The 16,998-nt window shown below is 44.4% G+C and overlaps 1 protein-coding gene and 1 pseudogene across 1 annotated transcript; one reads left to right on the forward strand and one right to left on the reverse strand.

The window, feature by feature from the left end:
- Positions 1 to 25: 25 nt before the first annotated feature.
- LOC112214998 (DEP domain-containing protein 4-like) lies at positions 26 to 5,454 on the reverse strand. Its single transcript, XM_042297788.1, is given in 10 exon segments — positions 26 to 1,433; positions 1,742 to 2,204; positions 2,439 to 2,631; positions 2,740 to 2,882; positions 3,027 to 3,203; positions 3,747 to 3,981; positions 4,174 to 4,322; positions 4,424 to 4,769; positions 4,772 to 4,849; positions 5,448 to 5,454. Coding segments are annotated over 6 exon segments (900 nt in total). The 3' UTR covers positions 26 to 1,433; positions 1,742 to 2,204; positions 2,439 to 2,631; positions 2,740 to 2,882; positions 3,027 to 3,118.
- A 7,588-nt stretch (positions 5,455 to 13,042) lies between these two features.
- Positions 13,043 to 13,944, forward strand: LOC112214999 (annotated as a pseudogene).
- The last annotated feature ends 3,054 nt before the right edge of the window (positions 13,945 to 16,998 follow it).

The raw sequence follows: 16,998 nt of genomic DNA on the forward strand, positions 1-16,998 counted from the left end.
TATGTCCAACGGTTGCTCATATGAGAACTGGAACTTCCAATGATGTTTAATGAAAGTCTTATTGTACTGTATTTAATACAGTTTTTCAACAAAGTGCATTTCAAAACAATTCAAGCATTAAATATAAAACCTGAAATGGGCAACGTTACAGATCATGTGTACTATTCTGTTGACTAAGATATGTAAAGCTCAAAACTAGGCAGCAACATGCAGTGCAGAAAATGCTCTAGAATTTAAAACAGTACCAATGATGCAACAACTTAATTAACAATGTAACTCACAAAAAGTAACCCAGGTGTATTCACTAGGAACCACACATAGGAAAACTGAAACAAACAGGGACCCATTTGAATTTGTCCAACAGAAACTCATTTTCGTTGCACAACTTTTTCCTATGGTGTGCAAGTAATGAATACACCCCTGGATTGTATGATTTACACTCATTTCAATAAGTTAATTCACTCAACCTTCAAGTTAAGCTAAAAACATGGCACTTATTTGAGACAAAGCATTCATTTGTAAGACCACCAACAAACTTCAAAATAAAACACTTTTGGCTGCATTTGAAACATTCCACCTTATGATTAAACTTGCAAACCCATGCAAATCAAAGCCTATTACAATCCAATAGAATAGTTAGCGTCAACGATGTGATTAACAGATATGAAACATGTTCTTGACAGCAGTGGGAAACAGTTCCACAAATAACTAAATTAATACCATTTCAAATCATTCAGTTTGTCCCCAACAGAAAATATACAGATATAATAGTAGTGCTACATTTACCAGCATTATTCCCTTTACCAGTTATAAGATGCAGTCAACAAAATCCAAACCAATACGTCATTTGTTAAGACTGTCATTACATTTCATTTAAGGTATAGAAATAAAGTATAATGCTTACTCATCAAAAGAGATTCCTCTTCAAGCTTAATATCCAGCCTAAACTATTTACAGTACCTAAATAAAATCTACCAAAACCAGCCCTGAATAAATTCAGTTAGATCCTATGCCTGTTAGTTTTAGATAAATGTTTCACCAACATTACACATTCTCCCCTGTGTACATTTTAACAAAATCAAAAGATTTCCTGACAGGCATCAGCTAAGGAAAGCAGAGAATGCTCTCATTCACCAGAAATAAACCCTTGAGCCACCAGGGTTAGTGCATCTCTCCTTGTTAGAACCAAAAAAATTGCTGTCATACCACTAACATACTATGGCCTACAAACTAGTGCAAATGCATTCCTGAAGCCGAAGTCATAAGAAGGCTTGAAAAGCAAAGCCTTGTAAGAGTAACATCACTAAAAGACAACACTAACTAGGCCTAGCTCAGGCTGATGTCCCTGATCAGCTGCTTCAGGCTCTCCAGGGTGGCCGCCTCGCACTGATCCTCATACTGCTGCAGCGACACCTGCTGGCAGAACGTAAACACTGCAACAGAATGAGGAGAAGGGCGTCAATACAGAGGTGTATTTATTAGGGAACACATCACGGAAAACGGAAATTAGCTTCTCATTGGTAGTTCATGCCCGTTTCAGTCGGTTTTATTTCATTTCGTGCCTAGTGAACACGACACTGATGGTGGTTTATTTCATTACTGAAGAGTAGGGACGACTCACTATTTTATGTTGTACTGTTATGATAATAGCATAAGCACAAAGGGCATATACTGTAGATCACCAAGTCCTAAAATGATATATCAAGTGGGCCTGAATGTACTCAAGTTGGATTGAACTCACTCGCAATGTTGTTTGGATCTCTTCCTTGCTGCAGGATTTGCAGTGTTCTCCTCACAGCATCAATCAGCGATGTGGGGGTCTATTTCCATTATGGATAGAGAAGGGTTGATAAAAGGTTATTTTATTCACATAAACAAATGATATACATGCTGCACTTAATGTATCAGGCAATGTCAGAAATACACCAAACAAATTGAAACTGCCGTTGGGGTACCCCCTCCCTGCCGTTGGGGTACCCCCTCCCTGCCGTTGGGGTACCCCCTCCCTGCCGTTGGGGTACCTCCTCCCTGCCGTTGGGGTACCTCCTCCCTGCCGTTGGGGTACCTCCTCCCTGCCGTTGGGGTACCTCCTCCCTGCCGTTGGGGTACCTCCTCCCTGCCGTTGGGGTACCTCCTCCCTGCCGTTGGGGTACCCCCTCCCTGCCGTTGGGGTACCTCCTCCCTGCCGTTGGGGTACCTCCTCCCTGCCGTTGGGGTACAGATTACACTCTTGAGAATAGGGTGCAGTATTAAGTCTTCTGATGCCTGACTTTAAAAAGGCACGGTATCCAAATCTTGATTTTAAAGCCTCCCTCTGTAGCTACTATTTCGGTTCAACAATGCGGCCCTAAACTTGTTTATTTTGGTATCGGAGAACTGCAGGCGAGGGTCTGTCAGAAGAGGGCCAGGGAAGAGGATCAGAGATTTCATGTGCCTACCTTAAAGAGCTGAGTGTGGTTGTCCATCAGAAACATCAGCAGCCTCTCACTCTGGGTACGAGATATCTCTTTATTCTGCACGATGGCCTTCAGAAATGTCCTGCTGACCAGGGCTCTGTTGTCTGTCTGGACATACTGAGTGGTCCGTCACACAGTGGACCACCAGTGTTACCACTTTGGCTGAAGCAAAAACCTACAGATGCCATCGCAGGGTATGATTGGCCCACCACTGATGTATACAGCATTTATCATTGGGCCCTGACCCATTATTTGAGAAACAATGGTTTTGGAGTAAGATTACCTGTTTGTGCAGACGGCATGCATCCGGATGGGCTGCTGTGGCCATGAAGGCCAGGAGCCTCCTCAGCTCGTCTCTCCCAGCAGGCCTCAGCAGATGCAGACACAGCTGATAGGCCCTGAGAGCATCATCCACCTTCCCACAGTCTGAGAACACACACACAGGAAGAGGAAAGACAGAGAGTGGGTGGGAGTGTATGTCAAAGAGACATGTAGACACAGGAGTCAAACATGATGAAAACACTATATCACACAACACCCCACCATAATTCCTCAACCAGCCAGTCTCACCCAGCAGGTCCAGTATGGCCGTGTGGATGTCCAAGTAGCGTCCGGTGAGCAGCGGGGACCTCTCCTGGCCTCCGTAGTGTTTGGCCATGGTGTCAAACAGCAGTTTCGTCTGGCCGGCCTGCCTCTCTGGCCCCTTGGTCTCTTCTGTGGTACTGCCCTGCTGGAGGAGGTGCTCCCCTGCCAACCGGTTCATATAGTTCCTTTTCATTCAGTGAAATCAACAGTTTTAACAAAATAGCAAATTAATTTACTCAACACATTAGCATTGATAGAGAAGCTATCTATGGAAGCGTAAAAGCTAGTTCTTTACATGTTGATTGGTCAGATATTTCAGTCGCATCTCACGCCTGCACTATTACCGGTAGGGGGAGAAAGAAAGACAAGCTTGGCTTGAAGCACTGAACATCATGACATGAACTGTAATGTTTTTAGGCCATTACTATCATTATAACTTTATACCAAATTATATACTAGATATTAAGAATATTTTTGGACAAAAATAACATTATTAACCCATTCTAAAAGATTTGAAAATAATTTTTCTGTTTCCCGGAACACGAGATCACTTTCATTCCCAGTTCCGTTTCCGTTCCTCAAATGACTTTTTCAGTGTTCTGTTTCATAAACCGGTTCCAATCCCTGGTTTTGACCAACAAAATAATGCTTAGAATTCCTAGTATCTTTTCCATTAAATAATATGGCGGCTGGTTAGGTACTAACTCGGGAAGGTTGAGGGTCTGGGGCAGCTCACGGTCCAGGCAGGTGTTGGAGATGACCAGGTCCTGGTGGTGGCTCTGCAGCAGCTGCAGGGACGCAGCCTGGGGACGGGGCTGGGCCCCCCGGGTCGGAGTCGCCAGGATGCAGTCCAGCACGGGTAGCTCCACCGTCTGCAGCAACGTCTGCTGCTTCCACACCTCCTCCACCACTGAGGACAGGGGAGAAGGGAGAGAGGGGGCTAGAATGACAAGCAAGAGTGGGAAAGAAAAAAATAAGGGAGAAAAAGGGAGGACAAGACAAAGGGAGGGGGGAAAGAGGGATGGAGGGATACAAAGAATGGAAAAGAGGAAAAAAGAAAAGTACATTATAATTTCTAATATAGTCATTTCCAACATGGCCAGGTGGAGACAGCCAGGCTTTGTCATCTCACCTGTCTTTGAAAGGAAGATGGTGGTGGGGGCTTTGGTAATGGCCTTAGGGAGGGAGGGCTGCAGGTTGATGGTCTTCAGCAGCCTCTCCACCCTCCGGTCTGAGGGGCCCAGCGCCAGTGGGTTGGAGATGGTCCTCAGCTCACTCAGTCTGCAGAGAGAGAGCAGTGATGATGTAGTATAGTAAAACCGTGTGTGAGAAAGAAAAAGAAAGAATGAGAAAGGGTGTGCATGTTTGTGACTCAGACAAACCTAGAGCCTTTCTTCCTCTTCCCCACTAAGTCCTCAGGGGCCATATTCTCTGTGTCCCCATCCTTCCCAGCCTTAATGGCTGAGCCGGGCAGCGAGCCGCAGTCCTGGAAACGGTAGAGGCTGCAGCCCGTGTCCTCGAAAGTGGCCTCCTTGTCCTGGAGGAATAGCTTGGTCCCCACCACCTCAAACACCTTGGCCTCCATGAGCGCCTGGCAGAGCCTGGCGGCCTTGAGGCGTGACACCTCGCTGGCACAGAAGAAGACGTTATGCATCAGGTAGCTGAACACAGCGTCTACAGCATCCGAGCCCGTGAAGCAGTCAGGGTGCACACACAGGTGGCGCCGCCACGTCGCACCTCCACCTGTATCTGCAGTGCCTGGAGGATGTTGTGCCACAGCTGTGTAGCGTGGAAGGGCCCAGAGAATCCTATGTGATGACATATTCAGGTAGTAGACTCAGACATATTTCATCAACAGTATGGCGACTGCATGCAAAATAAATAAAACAACAACACAATAGAGTTAAAAATCTGCCAAGACAGCTGTTGGATCCTGCCAGTTCAGATTTTTGAGGGGGGGTTGTTGATTTTTGTGGGATGTCGCCACGCCGTGTGTGATGACGTCACCTTCCTGAATCTAGTTAGTTAGCTAACATTACCCTTCACTCCAATATTAATTACAAGCCTCTAGTATGGTTGTTTAACTTCAGTATACTCAGTTGTGTAAAATATAAGGGTTGTGGCCATAAAACATGACATGTAGCTAGCTAAGTTAGAATGTAATGTGTTTATAATGGCTTAGCTAGCAGTTTAACCAATGAGGTTAACTAGCTAACGTTAGGCTAGCCAGATGAGTGCACACATCTTTGCACGCTGGCTGTGTTTTTGGATATGAAAACAAAAAGTTGAAACCTTGTTACGGTTTATAACCTAAGTATTTTAATGTTAATTTCTCACCTGGTTGAACATTTTCACGAAAGCTCTGTGTTTGACTGTTCAATCGTCTAAACCTCGGAGTTAAATCACCCGCCATCGTGAAAAAGGATGTGACGTGGCTTCTTCTTCGATGAGGTTTAACGGCGGCTGGCATCCAATAAATGTTGCATTTCCTCCACCAACTAGGTGTTATGGGATTTTTATGAATAATGACTAAATTATGCATACATTTAATGTAGAATTATAACTAATATAATTCTACCCTGTCTGATGAAGAATGTTTGTACATAGGCAAAGAGGAAGTGTGACAAGTTGTGACCACAGTGAAACTAACAACAGGAAATATGTCTGGTCCCCAACCAGGGAGGGGAGAAACCATTGGGCTTGCAGTAGATTGTGTAACATGTGGTAGCATATGATAAGCAATATGTATGTGTTGGAATGGAATTGAAGAGCAGCTTTGTCATTGTCAGGGAGGAGGAGGGACATTTATGACGAAATGAGAGGTATATAAACCAATGTACATGAAATGATGGGCAGAGCTCTCAAGAATAAACACTTTTGGCTAATTTAGTGGCTGGTCTCTGTCCATTTTATGCAAATAAGAACCTTACAAATTCTTAGAAACAGACAGTGTTTTAATTGAATTGGTTAATGAACACATAGTTACCAAATTCATCTAACACAAGGGTATAAATCCCTTATAGTTTCAGTGGAAAAAGGGGAAAAATACATTTAAAAAAACAAACCCTGCATTCTAACCCTACACATTAAAAACCCACCACCCTATTCAAACCTATCTGGTCCTACCTCAGGCCAATGGCCTGGGAGGATGGGATACAACCACTCAAAACACCCTGTAACTGGTCAAATCTCGTACACCTAAATACTCCTCTGCAGCTGCCACCACAACCTCTTTTTTCTGTGACTTAAGCTCCATCTCTGCAGTCCATCGGTCCATTGATGAGCGCTAAAAAGCCAGTCTTACTGAAGCATACAGTATATCACTCAATGACCTATCCCTCTGTGATGGCACAGATCTACTACTCACATAAATCCTCTCAGGATCCCTTCCCCTTGACCCATCTTCCTCAACACTATTCTAACCCTGGTAACCTCAACCCGTCTCTCATCAGACACTTCTGATCCCCAGCCCCATAAGCACCCATACATTCCTTTGTTTCATGAACTTCTGCATACTTCTCACACCTAGGAACCTCACACCTACACACTGCTGCCACATGCCCATAAGCTTGACATCTGTAACAACGTAATGGATTCGGCACCAATGCTTGTACTGGATAACTGACCTTTCCTAACATCAGTTTGTCAGGCAAATACTGAATATCAAAACTCAAAAGAACAGACAATGACTCTTCTGTTTTACCATTCACACCACCATGTTTGCGTCACACCACCATGTTTGCGTCACACCACCATGTTTGCGTCACACCACCATGTTTGCGTCACACCACCATGTTTGCGTCACACCAAACGACAAGCATCACAAACACTGGGAATCTTTCCCTTCAGCTGGTCCGCTTTCACATTTACTGCTACCCAGTAATCACTCCTTTCAAGGGTGCCCTTTTCTTGAGAGCAAAACAAGTCACAGCTCTCGTCCCAATTAGCGTGAAGCGCCCGCTGCCTCTGACCGGCAGAAACACAAACAATTATCACAAGACCACTTCGGGTTGCCTTCACCGATTCCACTGCACTCAACTTTGTTTTCACCCGCCCTGAAACCACATATGGATCAGCAAAAAGGCAGGGGTCCACTTTGTCAAAAAATGTCACGCCTACCGTCAGACTAATCTTTATCCTGACCATCGGTGCAAGCTCCGAGAACTTCACTGCACATGCCACCTCCGATAATTCTCCCTGATTCACTTCCATTTCACACCCGTATTGATCAGGCCACATCTCGCCACAACCACCAAATGGTACCAAACGTACATCGAAGGTTGAACGGTGCGCATCATTTTGGGAAAACGTGTCATACAGTACAAACCATCACGCAATGTAGCAACCGTTGAGGCGAACTGAACACACCCCAGGTGATGAGACAACATAAAATGCAGCCCTGTCTTTTCACCTGACCTGGTCCCCTCTCTGAAAGGTACATATTAGGGATAAGGCATTTCACTCAGTCACTCACTGATCTCTACACCTGGATGGTGTATGTGGACAGTGTGATACAATACTTTATCTTCTCCTGGCATTGTGGACACCAAGGTAAGTTTGATAACTTGGGCACGTAATGGTGCAGCCTTAGCCTGGTCCATTATATTTTTATATTATAACCTAAATGCTACACAGTGTGATTTGGAAAAAGTTCACTAGTTCATTGCCATGCATAGTTATCCACCATTTTACTACTTCAGTGTGGTTTATTGGCGGTTGGCATCCAACATTATGGTGCATTACCGACACCTACTGTACTGGAGTGTGGGCCAGAGACCGGGAGAAACTAAATCCTACCTGCCAGTCATGTTGCTCTTAAAAAAATATAAAATATTTGAGTTTGTATATAATGACGTTCTACTCGTTCTACTCTTTAAAAACTCATTTCCTTTGTCCCCTACTCCCTCATACTAGAGCTCACCCTCTCTTTCCCTTTGACATTGCCCACTGTGTAGCAATATATGCTCCATGGTCTCTGTTTCCTGGCAATAATCACACTTTCCTGTTGGATGCTTTCCCATCACATTTAAGGTATTTTTCAACTGTCTGTGTCCCGCCCTTAATCTTGTAAAAATAGCCTCCTCTCTTTGATCCCTTCCTGCCGGCCCCCCCGACTCCTTTGTACTTTAAATAATTGCCTGCCCTTAGTATCTCTATTCCACTGCTCCTGCCATCTCTGCACCATCACGGTCCATATAAGGCTTTTTGCCTCTGCCTTGCTCATTGGAACTACAACCTCAACATCCCCATTACTAAGTGCTTGTTTAGCCAACTGCCTCGTTGCCCTCCACGCCCACATGGGCTGGGACCCAAGTAAATATTATCTGTATACTAATTTTCCTGCACTACAAATGCTGACCCAGTACGTCTTGTCCTTGGATCTTTTGAACAATCTGTGTAAGTGGCTACAAAATCCTGATACACAGTATCCAGACGTCTCTTAAACATCATGTCTTTCTGTAGTCTCTCCAACACTTCTAGATCAACTACTGGGGGTGGGAGTAGCCATGGTGGATTCACAGGAATAGCTACCGTTGGACTAAACTCCCTTCCATACAGTCCCATCACCTTCGCCTGGGTATTACCCACCCACCCAAAGCTTGTGTTCTGTCTTCACTCATGTTCCCAGCATGCCTGTAAAATCCCTTTCACAGGATGAGACACCCCATGTCTCTGTAGGTTGATCCAATAATTCATTGCCAGGTTGCTGTCTCCTAATCTGCAATGGCATATCCCCCATCTCCACCTGTAGTTCACAGGTGGTCCGAAACACCCCACTACATATTCTGAGTCCTTGCCCCTGTACGATATAGCCTTTGCAATGAGGTCCGGCCTGCTGAACCATACGCTACACTGCCATAGTCTATTACAGATCGGATCAATGCAACATGCATGGTCCTCAGTGAGGAACGCCCAGCCCCCCACTCCTTCCTCGTGAGACCAGATCAATGCAACATACATGGTCCTCAATGAGGAACGCCCAGCCCCCACTCCTTCCCCGTGAGACCGGATCAATGCAACATACATGGTCCTCAATGAGGAACGCCCAGCCCCCCACTCCTTCCCCGTCAGACAGCGCATCACATTTAGCACCTTCTTACACTTTCCCACCACTCTCTCAACGTGTTCTGCCCAGGTCAGTCAAAGTATACCCGAAGGATCCTGAAGGCCCCCACTCTCTCCAAGTTTCTCCCAAAAAACCTCAAGCATACCTCATCTCCCACCTTGCTCCTGGTAAAGAACACCGAGTTCTCTACAGAGAACCTGAATCCCCACATTAATGCCATCGCTTTACCTCATCAATTGCTTCCTGTACCTTCCTGACTATGTATGGCACATTTCTTCCATAAGGCCCCATCATCTGCAAATAATGACCTCCCAATATCTATCCTTACCTGAGAGTAAACATAATTGCTCATGATTGAGAACAACAGAGGACTAATCACGCTCCCCTGTGGTGTACCGTTATCCACCAGGTAGCTGCCGGATCGACTTCCCCACCCTCACCAGGAACAGGAAATCTTCTATCCAGTTGTACATTCTTCCTCCTACCCCCATAATACCAAGCTTGATTAACAACCCCTCCTTCCAAATCATATCATACGCCTTCTCCACATCAAACAAAGACAGCTACCTCCTTGTTCACCTGAGCCTTCCTGACCTCTGCTTCTAAGAAGAGCACTGGGTCCATGGTTCCCCGGCCCCTTCCTGAACCAACTCTGATGTGGCGATACTAGCCCCCTGCACTCCAGGAAGAAAGTTAGCCTCTACATGTGATGTTAAAGCTATTGGCCGATAGCTTGTTGACCTCATTGGGTCCTTCCCTGACTTGTTTACACTACTGCCTCCTTCCAGCTGCCTGGTAGTTTCCCCTCCTCCCACACTCTGTTGTACAACACCGACACCTTATCCTGTGCCTCATCACAAAGATGGGCCAACATAGCATGGCACACCTCATCTTTCCCAGGTGAAGTTAACCCAGCCTTATCTACTGCCCTTTTCACCTCTGCCATGGTAAATGGTACATTCAACGCATCATTTACATCCTCCCTCCTATCCAGCACTCCAGGATGCTCCTCTCTCGTTCTCTCTCTCCCTCCTCTGACATATTTGCAGAGCTATGCACTTCGACAAATACTTTGGCCATCATCTTTACCTTCTCATCTGTTACTGCCACATCCTTCCCACTCGTCAATACTGAATAATCCCACTCACTCATCCTCTTAATCATCTCCCACACTTCTCCCACGGGTGTCGCCCTTCCAATGGTGTCACAGAACCGACGCCAACATGACCTCTTTACCTGAAGGATAGTTCTCCTCACCAGGGCCTGCTTATACTGAATCAGATGTTGGAAGTTAGGAGTCCTTTTCAGTACTCTAAATGCCCTGTTCCAACTCCTCACCATTGCCCCACACTCCTCCATCAACCATGGGACTACTTTCCTCCTCCTCCCTGAACTCTTATGTATAGCCTCAGTAGCTGCCCCCACTAACACTTCTCACCCAGTTATTCATACTATCCACTTCTTCTCATATCCACCTGAGCCATCACCTGCTCACTCAGCTCCTGAAACTGAGCCCACCTTGCCCTTCCAAACACCCACCTGCCTACTCCAGCCACTGACACCTCCTCCTCCCTACTGGGAACACTATGGGGTAATGATCACTCCCTACTGTCAACTCCTCCCATACCTCCCACTCACAGATTCCCACCATCACACTAGATACCAGAGTGAGGTCCAAGGCAGACTCTTTCCCTGTGGCTACATCAATTCTGTCCCCTCGGCCATCACCCCCCACTCCTGGTATCACCCATTTAATCCACTGTTTCCCTGCTTGATGAGTCCAGCTGCTTGACACCACCTTATACTTTCCCCCTCTGTGCCATGTCCTTACAGAACACCAACAAGCTCCCGTCTCCTAACACTTTAGCATGGACAACTTCCCCAATCAACTCTTTTATCACAGCCGTCAACTCATTGCCCCAACTTCCCCTTCCTCCCTAAACTTCAGAATCACTATATGCGCCTCCTCACCTCCATGCTCCCCTCGAATTATCTTGCCCTTCCTCGGCACGCTCTACCTCTGAGCTGCTGCTAGCATTGGAAGCTATGTTGCTCTCCTCAAACATCCTTTTCTGCCTCCTCTCTGCCTCTCTGCTGCCAATGACTGGAACGAATTGTAAAAATCTCTGAAGCTGGAGTCTTATATCTCCCTCTCTAACTTTGAGCATCAGCTGTCTGAGCAGCTTACCGATCACTGTACCTGTACAAAGCCTATCTGTAAATAGCACACCTGACTACCTCATCCCCATATTATTACTTAACCACTTGCTCCTTTGCACCCCAGTATCTCTACTTGCACATCATCATCTGCACATTTATCACTCCAGTATTAATGCTAAATTGTAATTATTTTGCCTCTAGGGCCTATTTATTGCCTACCTTCCTACTCTTCTACATTTGCACACACTGTACATGGATTTTTCCATTTTTCTTTTCTTTTGTGTTGTTGCCTGTACATTTGTTTATGTGTAACTCTGTGTTGTTGTTTTTGTCACACTGCTTTGACTCATCTTGGCCAGGTCACAGTTGTAAATGAGAACTTGTTCTCAACTGCCCTACCTGGTAAAATAAAGGTAAAATCCTCACCTCAGTATTTTTTTCTCTCACCACCCTGTACAGTAGGTGGAGACAATGCACCTTTTGAGTGTAGTCTGCCAACAAACCTTGAAGAAACAGCAGCAGCAGCAGGTCGGGGTTGACACTTGCTCCATGTAACAGTTGTTGTTTTTTTGTGTCCTGTTTGTTCAGGCAGTTCTTGCGAGCTGTCCCGGTGGACTCTCTTTAGTCCCCGTAGGAGTAATGCTTGATATGATTTTGATGTGATAACATGGTTTAGTATTGTCTAAGACCTTGTTGTTCCTTGTATGAGATATTGCTGAACCTATACTTGCCATATTCACAGGATAACATAAGTGGACTTTATTCAAAAAGATGGGGGGAAATGAAAAGTATTGCCTTTCTTGTATTTGAAAATATATACACAGAGGACAATGTTATAAGTATTTACAATTTTTTTACCAGAAACTGGAAGAATCCAGACTTATCACACACAGTTACTCCCAACAATGCCCTCAGGCCAATCTACAAATGTACAAAGTACTGTTTACGTAGCTCTACGTATTGTGCACATGGTTTGCTGTGCAGGGTTATTCAACGCTTACCCTGCGAAGTCCAGAGCCTGCTGGTTTTCTGTTCTACTTGATAAGTAATTGCACCCACTTGGTGTCCCAGGTCTAAATCAGTCCCTGAATAGAAGGGAATAATGAAAGAATGCAGTGGAACTGGTTTCGAGTTCCAGAGTTTGAGGGTTGTAATGTACGTCATCGTATATGACAACCAGAGAGTCCACATCAGGGGTGTCAAACTCATTCCACGGAGGGTTGAGTGTCTGCAGGTTTTTGGTTTATCCTTTCAATTAAGACCTAGACAACCAGGTGAGGGGAATTCCTTACTAAATAGTGACCTTAATAAATCAATGAAGTACATGGGAGGAGCAAAAACCTACAGACACTCGATCTTCTGTGGAATGAGTTTGACACATGGTCAACATGAATGCTGAATTAATCAACAGCACTGAATGTTGGTATGTTTCACTAGTGATGCATTTTGCATTCCTTGTGTATTTTCTTCCCTGGATTCCATGGTGTATTGTCATTTTATAAGATGGCTATTGTTGATATTCTAGAGTGGATTTGATTGGACTCTTTCCTCTTTCAAAGGGTCAAGATATGTCCACTCCGGCTTCCCAGAGTGGTCTACGGCCTGTTCTGATGATGACATTCTTACTGGGCTTATCCTTCATGTACTACAAACCCCAGATCAAGTTCCTCTCATGCCCTATCGACCAGGCATCCCACTTGGGAAAGGCTTGCTGTCCTCCTTGCCCTCAAGTACGTAGGGCAAGGAACCAGATGGTGAATCAAACACACCATGCCCAGACAACCATTCAGGATGACTATCATTTTGATCTGGCCACTTGATCACACCTTTGACATAGACTCTTGTGTCTACTTTAACATCAAAGGCTGTCACCTAAAGTGGATAAAAACCTTTACAGCAAGGTGCACAGTGTCAAATTCCACCATAGAGACATCCATGGAGACCTGAAGAACATGCCCCAAGAGCAACGTCCATGGTTCCAGAAATGGGTGTGGTGGAATGGAGAATCACCGGCTAACACAAACAGGATCCCTGGTGTTGACCACTTGTTCAATTTGACTGCCAGTTATCGACTGGATTCTGATATCAAGGTTCCATATGGGTCGCTTGTCGAGGTAAGAAGTGAGGATAACATCTTTGAGCTGCCCAAGAAGGACAAATTAGTCTGCTGGGTAGTGAGCAACTGGAACCCAAACTACAAGAAGGTACAGGTGTTCAACGAGCTCAGTAGGCATGTCAAAGTAGAGGCCTATGGGAGACATTTTAGTAGATACCTAGAAAACTAAGACTACTCAAAGATGCTGTCCAGCTGTAAATTCTACCTGGCATTTGAAAACTCCATCTACAAAGACTATGCTACAGAGAAGCTGTTCAACGCTATGAAGTTGGGAGCAGTGCCTGTTGTTCTAGGTCCATCCAGGGACAACTACGAGCAATTTATCCCAAGGGACTCTTTCATCCATGTGGATGATTTCTCCTCTACAGAGGAGCTGGCAAAGAAGCTTCTCTTTCTCGACCAGAACAAGGAAGAATACATGAGTTACTTCACCTGGCGAAATAACTTTGAAGTTCAACAAGGGTATTTTGGACTTGAGCACACCTGTCACTCGTGATTACATTCGAAGAAATAAAGGATACAAAACTTTTCATAGCCCCAAATCCATTTATTCAGATTAAGTGACCCATTTGTAGTGGTCGACAATGTGGCTGTGTGAAGAGTATTGTATGCTGGACGAAAAGGGGTGGAATGGTTTAGGGTCGTTCCACCAATTTGGTATTTTCTTGAGGAGTGTAACATGGTAAAAAATAAAAAATAATACTCAGTTTTTCACCACAAAACACTAGAACATTTCCAAGAAGAGTAGAATCAGCTCACCTGCTTTTACACTGATTTGACTGTTAATGTTCAAAGCTTCTTTTTTTTTAAAGAAAAATATTTGATAAGGAATGGTTTTTCACCATATGAAAATGAGAGTTCAGTTCACGTTATGAGGTAGAGGTTTAAAATTAGAGAACTGAATCACAAATGTAACTTGAGAAATGACTGTCAATGCAACAAAATTACTAAGGCTTTAAAATGATGGGGAAAACTTGGAGAAAGGTTGGGGTTAAGCGGGTTCAAATCTTCCTAGAAATCAGAGAGTGCACGGAGGGATATTTTAGCACGATAAGTCTTTATTCATATAAAAAAATCTGTTATTGAATTCTGTTGTCTATATTAAATGGACACTTCATTTAATATAACAGGGTCTTAAAATTCAATGCAACAGCCACTCTTTCTGGGATGCACACAAAAGGGGAGCATAGCTTCAACCTGGTCAGTCCATGTCATGGAAAGAGCAGGTTCCTACTGTTTTGTATACACACTGAGATATAGGCGAACAAATGCTCGACCTGCAGATGAGTATGAGGGGGGAGTTTCTGTGGAAAAGCCAACGATAAAGGCTTGCACTCCTTTTTGTATTCGTGTTGGCTGTTGCTGGTAGGTGCACTTGATTCAGAAGCCCTGTGGACCGGGTAAGCAAAGTGTTCCCATTCTCCTTTTTGTATTCGTGTTGGCTGTTGCTGGTAGGTGCACTTGATTCAGAAGCCCTGTGGACCGGGTAAGCAAAGTGTTCCCATTCTCCTTTTTGTATTCGTGTTGGCTGTTGCTGGTAGGTGCACTTGATTCAGAAGCCCTGTGGACCGGGTAAGCAAAGTGTTCCCATTCTCCTTTTTGTATTCGTGTTGGCTGTTGCTGGTAGGTGCACTTGATTCAGAAGCCCTGTGGACCGGGTAAGCAAAGTGTTCCCATTCTCCTTTTTGTATTCGTGTTGGCTGTTGCTGGTAGGTGCACTTGATTCAGAAGCCCTGTGGACCGGGTAAGCAAAGTGTTCCCATTTTGAACCATTTGTCTGAAAACAAACTCCCCCTACCTGGTGGACCGGAAGATCTGTGGCTAAATCGAGTGCGGCTACTGCGCTGGCCAATCAGATAGCTCAAATCATAGTACCTACAACGCTTCCACAGCAGTTTGATACTATAGGAATGAAGGACTTTTAAAACCATGACCCCAGAGAGACTGTCAAAGAATACAGCAAATACCTGCTGTTTTTATGAGTTAGTTCATGTTTAAGTTTTTATGCCGCACTGTCAACACTGTTTTTATTCAACACTATTACAAAACACAAAATGCGGTTCTCCCTACTGCCACTTGACTGCAGCTGAAATGAATGAGTAGCCAAGTGTTTTGATAGCCCTGAATTTGTATTACTATTAGCAGGTCGTCGTGTCAACTTTAATATCGAGGAATATTTAATGTTCTCTGGTCATAGGAACAGCGTGAATTTGTGCATAACAGATGAGGCATCATAGGCAGATGAGGTGCGACTCGACTTTCGTCATCAGGCGGAAGACGGTATCCCCTCTCTGGTCAGTCTCACCCTTTTGTACTTTAACTATTTGCACATCGGGGACAAAATGGCGCCGTAGAGAGAACACAGTGTTTCAGCGAGCTCTCGTGGCATTCGTAAATTTATATTCTTACATTAATCTCCTAGCTTGAAAAAGTGGTAGAATTGGCTAAATAAGTCACCATATAATGAGTCTTGATGACTATTTCGCAAAAATCTCCAACAACATGCCCAATGTGTGCATGAGGAGCTAGCTAACGTTAGCGAAGCTAACACCATTGCGGATCCAGGCACAATGGACCTGATGATTCAAAAGATGACTGATAACATTACTAAAGTGATTTTAACTGCTTGTTGAACCCCCTTATTGATAAGTTTCCCAGTGGTATAGCTTCACTCTCTCCTCAAGCTAAGTCACTTAAAGCTATTTGTGATGATCTGGGGTATGCGGATGTCTGGAGAGCTTTTCATCCCTCCAACAGAGAGTTCACTTTTTTCTCTGCACCTCATGGATGTCAGACTAGAATAGCTTATTTTTTAATGCCCAGGACGTCTTTGCAGTCTGTTTTATCCGCTAGGATAGGAAGCATAGTCATATCTGATCATGCTGAGGTGATCCTGGACATAAAACTCAACGGGGCATTCAATCAATCAAGACATTGGAGGTTGAACACAACCATTCTTAAAGACCATACATTCACATCATATTTTATAACAGAGTTTAAAGCATTTTTCTCTATTAACTCTCAATCAACAGATAACCCCTCGCTCCTATGGGAGACCTGTAAAGCGTATGCCAGGGGTCTGATTATGTCATACACAGCTACTAAGAGACGGAAAAAGCGGGAAAAGCAAAAAATGTTAGAGGGTGAATTAGGAACTAAAGAGAAGGACTACAACGCCCACTCCTGCCCTATTAAAGGAAATATCAGTCATTAGATCAACGTTAGACTCTCTCCTAACACAGGACGCTGAAAAGAAAATGAGATTTGTCAGGCAAAAGCTATATGAACATGGCGATAAGCCAGGAAAGTACTTGGCATATCTAGCTAAAAAGAGGGCTGACTCTCAGTCAATTGCTACTATTACTGATTCTGATGGTAATAATTTATATGAAAATAAATTGATAAGTGACTCATTTAAGAAATTTTATACAAACCTTTATGCTTCAGAACTGCCAAAGGATGCACCCAAATTAATGGAGAACTTATTTTGTAAGATTGAGCTCCCTACTATCTCCGAAGAGCAGAGGTCCCTCCTTAATGCCCCTATTACCAAGGAAGAGATAATGTTCGCAATTAAGAATCTGCAAAATGGTAAGGCCCCAGGACCAGACGGG

The sequence above is a fragment of the Oncorhynchus tshawytscha genome, linkage group LG15 (genome assembly GCF_018296145.1).
Source record: "Oncorhynchus tshawytscha isolate Ot180627B linkage group LG15, Otsh_v2.0, whole genome shotgun sequence".
Taxonomy (NCBI): Eukaryota; Metazoa; Chordata; class Actinopteri; order Salmoniformes; family Salmonidae; genus Oncorhynchus; species Oncorhynchus tshawytscha.